Below are 12,469 nucleotides of genomic sequence, written 5' to 3' on the forward strand. Positions count from 1 at the left end.
GCTGAGCTTTTAACCCTTGTTGGGAAATACAAAAACATTGATGAGAATATGAGATCCAAGCGGCTATAAAAGGTGATTCAGGGTAAGGAAGGCAGAGGAAAGACAGAAAAGATAATAAAGAACCACCTAAGCGCCCTAAAAAGATTAAAACAAGATCAATGATTGATGAAAAGAAGTACCCTGATCAAATTTTGCAGTTATATGCCTTTGCATATAAGCTGAGGAGGGATCCTCATGCAAATACAAGATCAGGAGATACTAAAGTGGCCCTCCAAGATAACAACCCTTATAGCTCGGAGAAATCCCCAAACGTACTACCATTTTCATCAGGAAAATTGTCACGACATACAAGAGTGAAAACTTACCGGATGAGATAGAAGATTTGATCCAAAGTGACACCTTGGTCAATATGTAAAGCAAGATCCATAGAAAGGCGTGTCCATCCCATCAAAAAAAAACCAACCAATAGGTGGGGTGATCCACTTTATAGTACAAGATCCACTAGCAAGAAGACTAGTATTTGGCGCAAAAATAGAACACCAGGACAAACACCTAATCTGGACTCCCAAATAAGAAGACTGGACAGATCATTAAACAGTCTTTCAAAAATGATCTAAGAGTTCATCATCTGCATGATAACACACTAGTACTTTAGATGATCGAAGGAAAATTTGTTGTAATGAAAATTCTTATAATTAGTGGAAGCTGGGCATATATTCTGTTTTAGGACACATATGAGAAGAAAGATATGGCCTAGAGTGGTTAGGCCTTTAAAGTCCTATTTATAAGGGTTCACTCAACAAGCCTTGCTACCCAAAAACGTGATTTGCTTAATGCTTACAACAAGAGCTCCACCTTGCCAAACTATAGTGACAGTAACTTTTCTTGTGGTCAAATGTCCTAACATTGTCATTTGCAAGGACCATGAATGCCTTAAAGGCTGTGGTCTCCATGTACCATCTTATGATGAAATTCCCAACAAAGCAAGGGTGTGAATGATTGTGAGGAAACCAATCACCTGCTTGGCAATGCTACATAACCCTTCTCAAAGGTAACAAGCAAGAAACCACATCTGCAAAGGTTCGCAAAGTAGGTTAAAAGAAACCGGCAACAAAGCCAGCCTCAATAGAAAAATTGGTTGTAGTTTGACCGAGGGAAAACCAACCAAACAAGGTTGTTTATATCATGTAAAGTTGTAAGGTGTCAACAAAGAGAATCTTGAGTTTTCTTTGAGCCAATGGGTAAATCTTTGCTTGGATACTGGAATACCTCTCAAGAGAAACCGTGAAGTCATAAGATATCACTTGAATGTAGGAGTTTCACGATCCTCATAACCTGAAGCTTGATCTACTCTCTCAAGACATTAACTCAAATCAACTTAAAAATAAGGTGTGATCAAAGAAGAACATCCCTATTCAACAATAATTACCTGGATTCCACCTTGAGGACATGATGTCTTTTTGGGAGGGGAGTAATATTAGGCCTGCCCCCATAAAGATTTACATTAGGCCTAAATAAAAAAAGAAGAAAAGTCAATCATGAATTAAAAAGTCAATTAGGGGTATAATAGTAATTTAGCTTTTTAGGGTTTAGATATAACTAGGAGATTAAAGAGTCATATGGGGGTCATGTTGTGGTTTGTCTTTTTTGTTCTTAGTAGTTGGGTATTGGAGAGGTTAGCCTATCTCTCGAATTACAGGCCAAGCTTTGGTGTTCTTTAATTCAATTATAAACAAATCTTCAATTGTTTTCCTTTAATTCCTATCGAGATCCTCCTTCTCCAACAATGCATATCCGACGTACAAACCAGTTAAGCAAAAAAAATGCCATTTCAACGCTAAAAGGCAATGAACAATTGATGAAAAGTTTGGAAAGTTACTGAAGGCAGGATTTATTAGAAAAGTCCAATAACCAGGTTAGTTAACCAATGTAGTTTTAGTTACAAAAGCCAATGGGAAGTGAAAATTATGCAAAGATTTTACAGATCTAAATAAAGCTTGTCCCAAAAATAGTTTCCACCCCAAATAATTAATAAATTGGTAGACTTCACTACAAGGCATGAGCAATTAAGCTTTCTCGATGCCTTTTAACAATACCAACAGATTCAAATCATAGAAGCGGAGAAGGAGAAAACCTTTTTCATTTAAGATAAAAGAACTTATTGCTATAAGGCCATGGCATTTGCGTTTGATGAATGCTGAAGCAATTTTATAGATGTCAGTGAATAAAATCTTTAGCGAACAAATTAGGAACAACATAGAAGCGAACATAGATGACATGCTTGTGAAAAGCAAAAAAAGGGCAAAGCATGTGATTTATCTGAAAAAAAAGAAAAAAGAAAAAACTTTCAGGTTTTCCTGAAATTTAACATGCATCTAAACCAAATGAGATGTGCCTTTTGCACTAAGGTTCAGAAAGTTCCTAATTTACAGGGTAACCCCAAGGGGAATTAAGCCAAACTTGGAAATGATCTACGTGACACTGGAAATAAGCCCCTCAAAGTTAGTAAGGAAGGTCCAACAGTTGAATTGTCGACTCATAATCTTGGGGCAGTTCACTCTCAAAGTTGAGAGACAAAAGTCTTCTTTTTTTACAAACCCTTTGAAAGGCTCCGAAAGTAAAATAGATTAAGGAGTACGAAATAGCCTTCCAACATTTGGAAAAATATTTAAGCATCATACCGTTGCTAACTAAGCTAGAGGTTCCAGACATGCTAAAATTGTATTTAGCCACTTCAGAATATGCAATTAACTCAGTTCTATGTAAGGAGGAGGGTGTTCATAGGCCTATTACACCAATAAGATGCTTAGTGATGTATAGGCCAAATGCCTTCTAATTAAGAAGTTCGTATCCACCCTAGTCACCTTTGTCCATAGTTAAGGCTTTATTTTAAAGTGCAGCGCATGGTACTGCTAACTGACTAACCACTAAAATCAATTTTGCAAAAGTATGATGTGTTTGAAAGGCTCACAAAGTGGGTAATCAAGTTGAGCAACTTCAACATAGCTTATCCATCTTGAACTACAATCAAGGCACAGGTTTCAATAATCACATAGGAACCATCCTAATTAGGAGTAAGCTTCCTTGTCTGGCTTCCATTCCCCGCAAAATATTTCTCCTCAAAACCACATCACCGGGTTTGCAAACACATGGCATAATCAAATCCATAGACACATGGCATAGTCAAGCTCAATAAACCAAATCTGAAATTGGCTCATCCAATGGGGCAGATCAAACCTCTATAGGCAATAAGTCTCCCATCCTCCTTCCCCTCTCCCTTTCCCCAATAACTAAAAAAAATTGTCTTGATGTTTTTCTCGCATGGATGGGATAAAGGTTGGACTTGGCCGTCAGCCTCATGGAAAGCCAACCTGATGTGTAAGAGAAAGAAGGAACTACTCATCAAAGAAAGAGAAAGTCCAATTAACCCATTGATTGAGACTTATGCGGATCCTAAGGCAGAAGGCATTTCACATCAAGACCCACCATTGCAACAAGCAAGCCTTCTCATACAAAAACTTAGTGCATGAAGAAGGATCACCAGAATTATTCAGTACTTTATTTTTTTAGGTTGTCAATTTTAGATATGGTGGTGATAAAACCCAGTGTTCTTAAAAACGAGAAAGGTGCTCAGGCAAGACGAGGCCCTAGCATCTCAACACCCTCAGGGCGAAGCGCCTTCAATGAGGGCAAGCCTAAGCGAGCGCTTTTTGCCAAGAGCCTCGTAATAAAAATAAGCACCTTTTATTTTTTTTTATTTTTTTATTTTTTTTTATTTTTTTTTTGTTTTTGCTATAAACCCTATATTTAATGCTTTCAATTAGTAATAATTAGGATTTTAAAAAGACACTAATAAGAAAGGAAATAAATTTAGGGGATGAAAATTAGATGATTTTAAAAAGGCACACTTACTAATAAGGAAGGAAATAAACTTTGTGGAGAAAAATTAGGTGATTTACATGTATAGTTGCTGTTTTTTTTTTTTTTAAATAATGAGTAAATTAAGGAATTAACTAATCAATTAGAGAAAATTGAAAAGGTGGCAAAAGTTGCACTTGCTGTAAACTTTAGAACAAAAAAAATGAGGAAGCTCAAGTACGAGAGCTTCAACTTTTAGACCAAGAATTATAGACAAGGAATCAGAGGAGATTGAGGATTATAAATCTAGTGGAGTTGAAGCTAGCTTAGATGATGAAAATGCTGATATTATAGAATTAGATGACTTATAAAGATAGCATTTGCACTCTAAAAACCTTGAGTAGTTCTAGATATGTAGGAACTGTTTTGTTTGACTATATGTTATGCCCCGTTTGACTTTAATTATTCTAAAAATTATATATATATATATATATAAGTTATTTATTATTACATTATTCTGGTGTGCGCCTTTCGTGGCGCCTTTTGCCTCAAGCAATAATAATGCATCAACGACACATCAATAGTTATACTGAATCAGAGCACTAGCAAAAAATTGCAGGGCAGTACAACACAGAGTGTAATCGGAGCTAAACAATATATATATATATGTGTGTGTGTGTGTGCAAGTATGCCTACTTCAGTGTAAGATTGTTGGATCAAATAGTCTAAGTACACATACACAATTATTTTTATGCAAATCGATCAAAAGAAGAAAAAATAAAAGAAAAAATAAAAAAAGATTAGCTATCCTGGATTAGACACGCTATCTATGCTTGCCCTAACACTGAAGTAGCCCCTTCCGTGCAAATTTGATTAGGGTCTTCTCCAAGTGCTAGTGTATATACTAACACAACCAGTGAGCGGCCCGCAGCTTAGCTCGTTTAGCTCTAGGTTTTCTCAAGTGTTAGGTTTTTTTTTTTTGTATATAGCTCCTCAAAGCATTGGTTTTTTACGATTTTAGACCCTATTCCTTGATGCTTTAGTAAAAGACTTTGTTGGGATTCGATATGACCAACATTAATTAAAATTTTATTATTCTTTTCTAATCAATTAAGAGCACTTAGCACTTTTAATTACACTAATAAAAACCTCGCCTAAAAAAAAGTAATATATCCCAAAATTGTTTGCCATTATATTAACATATAAGTACTGGTGCAACAATATTCAAAAAAAAATAAATAATGCTACCTCATAAAGTTGTGAGGAGAATAATTTGAACTAAAAGAATTTTTAACGAGATTTGACCATGTGTTAAGAAATATCAACAAATACCTGAAGGTCCATCTTTGCCTTTATGAAGAGAAAATTGCTGAAAATCTCTACCAGGGCGATGTACATCAAATACTCTCAACATTTTATTGTAGCCAGCAAAAAGCCTGCAGAAGGAACAAAAAATATAGAACCAGAAAACATACAAAGGACAGATGCTATCCCCCATAAAGAATTGAAATATGCAACAATAACATGATACAAATGGCATGAACATATTTTACAAAACCAGCTAAGCAGATAACTTCCCCAAAATACATCTGCGTAAGTGTGCCATGAAAAGAAATTACGCACCAGGAGAATCAAAACATATAAAATGATAAACATTGAAAAGGAATTAAACCACTTTTTATCTCGACAAATATAGTCATATTACGAAATTATCAGTGGTACTTAATTTAGAAAAAGAAGCTTTATATTTTGTGAAAGTGAACAAGTGTGGAAATTTTGGCATGACTAGAAATTGTAGAGTTTCATTGTATTATAACAGTGTGAAAACATTAAAACATCATAATGTCAGGTCGCTTGAATGATACATGTCTTTTGATATAATATAGCCTTTCAAGCATCTACAAACTATACATTTGTAATACAAAATATTTCAGACAATACCCATCACACGATCTAACACCATGCAGTAAATCCTACGTATCATTTTATATATTAGTTGTCCAGCTCTAAGAGAGCTATAAAAAGGTAGTTTCTGACATATAAGAAAGTAAGATATGACATGAAAGTTAATAAATTTTTTTGAGGAAAAAAAATCTATTTGGAATTTCCATGTAGATTTTGAAAAAATAATAAAATGAAATGGAACCTTTACAGTGAACCATGGTATCATAACATTGCTGATCATCATATGTCTGATTAGAAACTTGCTCTTGGGACTAACAAACAAAATTGCAAATTACAAAGTCATCAACATATAGACCGAAGATAAAAGGTAAGCATCAGAGACTGTGGAAGACAAATTAAATACTTGGTGCCTGAGGAGCTGAAGGAGACTGAAAGGGCGGCAGTTATCTCATCCATTTCATTGTAGGCTCGGTAGGTGCACCGCAGCTACCATCAAAGCAAAAATGATAATCAGCAATATGGTTACATTTGCAGCAAATTACCGATCCTTTACCTGACCAGATGTAGCATCCCAAAGATGAATAGGGTGATCACGTGTTGTTGCCACAAAAACAGAGGAGGTGGGATCTGGGCAAGAACAAGCAGCCCACCACATTATATCAAATTAAAACAAACTCATGACATAAATTTTAACAACAGTCCAACTCATCGCAATATACCAACCTGATGAACACATATAGGGGTACCAGCAGTAGTCATAAACCATCTCTGCTTCATTTATGACGAGACTTGAATGGTAAGAATCTACATAAAGGAGAATTAATTAAAGTCAAAATTTTGATGAAATGAAGTATTGGGAGGGAGGAGGATGTCAGACCTTGGTAATCTGAAGCCAGTTGATCAATGTAGCTAGCCTCCTCAGGCCTAACAGGAGCATAGTCATAAATTGATGGAGATAGTAGAAACTAAAATGTGAATTTGTAGGAGGTGAAAGAATCAAGAATCTCACAGGTGGAAGAGTTGGACGGTGTTGTCATCACAGCTAGTGAGAAAGCATGTGCCATCAGGTGACCACTTCACCCCTTTTAAGAAGTTATTATAGTTGCTAGGGTTTTCAACCCCATTCCTGAACTGCTGGAAGAAGTGATAAATCTTGCGAGGAGGAGAATCAAACCTTAGAAACGGCCAAACAGCAGTGGCATCTGTTGACTGCTGACTAGGGTCTTGTTCTTCTTCCCTTCTGTCCACAGTCATGATGCCTCTTTTCTTATGCTTCTATGGGTACAATTTAAACCTGGTGATAGGCAAGAGAACATTTTGAAGGTTTCACATATTTCATCATTTATCAATTATGCTCTAATAAAGTCCATGATCGATCCTTGAACTCTATCAAACTGTTCATTTTGGTCCTTAAACCCAAAAGTCACCATTTTCCCAGAAATACACAACGATTTTCTGTTTGGTACCTGAACTATGCAAAAAAATTAACTTCTTTTATGAAACAGCAAAAATATGTCCACTTTGGTTCATGAACATCATATTAATATGTTTATTTTGGTTCTGAAATGGTATCTCAACTAATCAATAACTAAGACAATCCATTAAACAGATAAATTGCCAACCCCAAGTAAATAGTTATATATTGCTCAAGGACATAAGTGATACTTGAGTTTAGAGACCAAAATGAGCATTTGTGTATAGTTCAAGGACTATTCATTAACTTTCAACCAAAAAAAAAAAAAGAACGATTACACAACTGAACTCTCGACCTGAATGGCTGAATGTAAGTCCGATTTGTCAACTCCAGTCCTCCAGACAATTTATTAATATAAAGTAATGCTAGCATTGACCTAAGAAAGGCCACTAAAATCCTTACACCAGTTAGTGAGACACCTAGATGATATCCAAATCTTTGAAGGCTATTCATAGGAATTATAACTTGTTGTTAACAAAAATAAGAGCTTCCTGTAAGGAACCAGAGAAGCGCTTCCTGAAATTTTAATGAAGGTATGGCATTAACTCGTCCAGTGAGCAGATAGTTGCAGACAACACCAGAATATCAGATGAATACATATAACTAACAAGTACATTATAATTTCGGGGTTTGTTTCTACTAACATACCCCAACAAAATAGATAATTGCCAATATACCCTTGTAAAAGACATATTTCTTATACACCCTTACAAATCACCGTTATTTTCTTAGACTTTCTAACTAAAAGTCAACTAAAAATTTTATAAAATAACCAAAGTACTTGCTCTATTATATAGGATGAGGATATGTCATTTTATTGGATTTTTAAGTTGCCTTTCAAATATAGTATTATATTAACAAAAAGAAGTGTTGTGTTGTAACTTCCTCTTTTATATAGCAATGACTCATTTCTTAGTATAGGCACTTTTCAATAAGATTAAAAGAATGATATAGTTTAGTGTTATCATCAATATTTTTTGTGTATCCACCTTAAAAAACAAAATGGTATGAGAATAATGGAAATCCTAATTAACTCCAACTGTTCTCTGAGCCATGTCCTCTAATATTGGAAATTCATGTCACTCCGACTTACACAGCAACAAAGGTCAATGCTAATTGTAAACAGAACTTTAAACAAGACTCTGTTCAGTTTGACTTGCAATAAATAGATGGCCAATTATCAGTATAACTGTAGCATACAAGTCATATATTTTGTCCCACAGCCTCTCTGGCATAATATAAGAACCCACATGCACAAATGGAATGTATGAAATAGTTTTGGATAATGATAGGCAATCAAACTATAAGACCCAGCACTAAGTCTCATTATGTCAAATCATTTGATATAAATAGTAAGATAACAATAAGGTACTCTCGTACATAATGTTGATAACATTTCTAAGGTTAGCAATTACTTTCATTTCTGTTCAAACAAAATAGTACCAAGGATGACATTGACGCACATTGAAAAAATCATGAGAAAACAATGCATTTCTTGTGAAACAAGCAAATAGTGACCATTAATAAGGATTTTCCTTCCAAATTGAAATGAGGCGAAAACGCATGCCTGTTCATCAGAACTGATTCGAACGATACCCATAGTCCTCCTAGTTTCCAAGTACTCCTTGGAGTCATCTACATTGTCAAGCTCATCACAGCAACACTGATTTAGATAGTGAAGCCCTTTAGAATTATGCAATTTCTTTCTTTCAATGCCCTGAAATTAACAGTCTAAACCAAATCAATTGAAAAATTGATTGCGCAATCAGGCCAATTGATGAGGTATTTACTCATTACATATGAAAGTTTACACAATCATTTACAGACATGAACATTAATTTTCTATTGATGTGGGATCTGTTGGGTCAACCACAATAATTTTCTATTCAACCCTTACGATGGCTAAGGGAACATTAATCCTAAAACAGCAAAATTTCTCTATCAATCTTGAACTCCTAGTCTTGACATCATGCTGCATTTTTCTCTTTCTCCATTGAAGAATATATATGATAACATTAATGTATATGCTATTCTAATCATTTTCCTTTTTTGCTTTCTAAGGTACTTGTCAAAACTATACTTTAAGAACCTGGGGTGTGTGTCAAACCAGCATTCCATTCAACCTAATTGGATTCTACAAATGACTCTTGGTAAATTTTACAATAACACTGAACTTAATTATATAAATAATACTGAAATAATAATTTCTTCAAAAATATAACCATAAAAGAAAACTGAGAAATTATTTGTAGTGTCATACCCATTTTAAGAGAACAGATAGCTTCTCAATATCAAATATAAAAATTAAAAAAAGCATGGCACTTGCAGCTCCAGAAAGTCTACCCTTTTGATTAACTGAATCTTCACATTTCCCAAATCATCTAGTCAAGGTAAATATTACATTAAATCTCCAAAATCTCAGTCATGACCAATAATCAGACTACATAAGCATTTTTAAAATAAAATTACAGCACTGGATCACTGATATCCTGCCATTAGAACCCTAGGGAGGGAGAGAGAGAGAGAGAGAGAGAGAGAGACCTGAGATTCTGCACGGAAACAGAGAGCTCGCCGGGCGATGATCGGAGGCCTTAGGAAGTGATGGGAGTGTTCTCGGACTTGACCACTAGGGCAAAAAAAAAGATGAGATTAGCTAGACCCCCCGTACTTTTAATATTTATGAGATTTGCATGTAGACCCCCGTACTTTTAATATTTAGATTTTATACAATACCCTGGAAAAAACCCATTGGAAAAAGCAGCACTACACTGGCTAATACACCCTCCTTTGATAAAATACTTGCGAATTGTCATTGTTTTACATGACTAAAAATAGGTACGAGTTAAAGAGAAAAAACCAGTCCAAAACTTACCCACTTGGTCAACCTTGTAACTAGGTTGCTATAGTGACGAGTTGGGCTATCCCTAATCTATTATTGGAAAATTGATCCATCAATTTAGCCCGGAGTTGCATCCCACAAGGTAACACCGGATGGTTGCAACCCAACGGGCTTTATTTTATTTTATTTTATAGTTTTAACCATGACAAAATGTAAAATAAAGTATTTTTCCTTTTTTTTTTCATTCGGTTTGATTCCATATACGACATTTATCCCCCTATTAATTTCACACCAATTTTGCAATTCTCTCAACTCTCAAGGCTCCACATTTCTTTTAAGTACTATTAGATTCTCTCTTTGATCTCAAGCTCTCCCTAATATCTAATGAATAAGATTAGCCCTAATTTCGGCTTGATTAATTTTAAATTTATGCTATTAATTGTTATTATTGTTTTATTTGCAATGCTATTAATTGTTATTGTTGTTTTATTTGCTAAATACATCAGATTATTTAAATTTTACTCTATTAGTTGTTTAATAGTTCTATTTATAAATTATAGTCAATTATTTTAATTGTAGTCAATTAATTTAGTGTTAGCTTATTTATTTTGTTTGTTATTTTCAGTTTACCTGTAATTCCTTAACATTCTTTATTTTTTTTAATTTTACATTTTGTGAGTGATAATTTAATTATTTTATTTGGTACTTAATTTTTCTTATAACCAATTAGCATTGTGTGGGGTCGTTTATATTGTTTTGCCTTTAATAAGGTCGATCAACTAAAAATAAGTGATCACAAATCATAATTTTAATTATTTAAAGTTTCATGTAATTGTGGGTTCATGACTTCCATTAGAGGCAAGCTTCTAATATTAATTACCCCAAACTAAGTTATGGGAATCTCCAATTAAGAACATGTGTGAATGACAAATAATTGGATAAACATAAATTTTTTTTTTGTATTTCAAAAAGCGTATGAGTACATGAGCATGAGAGAGAATACAAAACAAACTAGGAAAACAATTTTTTACTTTAATCCTGCTTTCCAATTTTCATATTTGCATTATTTGGCTAATGCTCTTGACTCTTTTGCTAAAAGCACATTAGAAAGCGATAAGAACTAATGTCACCTATGAAGTGCAAGTGCAATGCTAACTAGTTTTATAGGGTGCTAAAAAACAATGTTATCGATCCTCAACTAGAGAGTACTAGTACTACTTCTCAAATCATCAAATAGCCTAGCCACAATTATGGGTGTTAAATCTAAAACAGAAACTAAGAATCGGAAAACAAGTAAAATCATGACATATTAAGCATGTAAAAAATGTGTTCAGGCATAAACTTTCCTTAGGTTTGCTTGAGTCTTGAGCAAGGTTGCACAAGATTTTACAATATAGTTGAATTGAGAGGGTTCTTAAATCATATTGTCCTCTTTCTCAAGGTGAACAATAACTAGTCTCATATAGTGCTGATATCAAACTACCCTATCTGCATTGCACTCGATGAACTCTATCTAGAGAAGACACAAATTTATTGAGTAATCAATCTTTCTCTCCAGGCTATTGGCCCTAATTCCATACAAAACTAGATTTGAATCTCTTCCTAATACTCGTTCTCTATGATTGCATTACAATTGGAATCCTATGTCAACTCACTTGGAAGAATCACAAGGAGAGAAATCTCAATCCTAAAGTGCCCTATTTCTAGGTGGACTAGTGATCTCCTTCCATTGTGGTATGTCTATACGAGATGGATCTCTCGATTTGTTACATAAGTACATTAATCATGGACTCTCGGCTTTCACTACAATAGAGTTCAAGACAAATAATAATGCATAATTGAATTTAACATCAAAGTATTGCAATTGATCAATCGATACAAGCTTCGAAGTCTAGAACCAATGTCAACAAAATAGTAGACCCTAGGTTCTATACATACCCAAACACCAAGAAGTTTAGTTCTCCATTAGAAGAGAACAATCATACAATCCAACCAATGAGAAGAAAGTAAATGAAAACATTAAAACTTCTTCCAAACTTCACCACCCCAGAGTGTTAGTCAATCTACCACAAATCTCCCACAAACTCCTCCGAGAACTCATCTCATCGGTTCTAATGATGCCCTAGACCATGGATGAAACCTCCAAGTTACTAGATTGTTGGAGAAATGCCTAAGATTATTTATCCTCTTTTTTCTTTGCTTGGTGGCCAAAGATATCCCAAAAAACTCTCACTAAAATCTCTAATATATTTTATATCTAATCTCTTACGAACAACTTATAGGTGTAAGAACAAGGGCGTAAGGAGTTGGAGATGATTGGTCGAGTGCTTTACAGTCGTCTTATGGGAGTAAGCTCCGCTTATAAGGTCTTCTATCTTGATGTTACAGTCAAA

The 12,469-nt window shown here is 34.5% G+C and overlaps 1 protein-coding gene across 1 annotated transcript; it reads right to left on the reverse strand.

The window, feature by feature from the left end:
- Positions 1-1,014: 1,014 nt before the first annotated feature.
- On the reverse strand, positions 1,015-9,879 carry LOC120251284 (telomerase Cajal body protein 1). The gene is made up of 11 exons (XM_039259840.1): positions 9,779-9,879; positions 8,805-8,968; positions 6,773-7,057; positions 6,641-6,687; positions 6,487-6,567; positions 6,317-6,390; positions 6,167-6,249; positions 5,191-5,294; positions 2,101-2,197; positions 1,430-1,510; positions 1,015-1,072 (listed from the first exon to the last, which is right to left on the reverse strand). The coding sequence occupies exons 3-11, from the start codon at positions 7,015-7,017 to the stop codon at positions 1,015-1,017; spliced, it is 870 nt and encodes a 289-aa protein (XP_039115774.1). The 5' UTR covers positions 7,018-7,057; positions 8,805-8,968; positions 9,779-9,879.
- Positions 9,880-12,469: the final 2,590 nt, after the last annotated feature.

Source organism: Dioscorea cayenensis, chromosome 20, assembly GCF_009730915.1.
Source record: "Dioscorea cayenensis subsp. rotundata cultivar TDr96_F1 chromosome 20, TDr96_F1_v2_PseudoChromosome.rev07_lg8_w22 25.fasta, whole genome shotgun sequence".
Classification (NCBI taxonomy): Eukaryota; Viridiplantae; Streptophyta; class Magnoliopsida; order Dioscoreales; family Dioscoreaceae; genus Dioscorea; species Dioscorea cayenensis.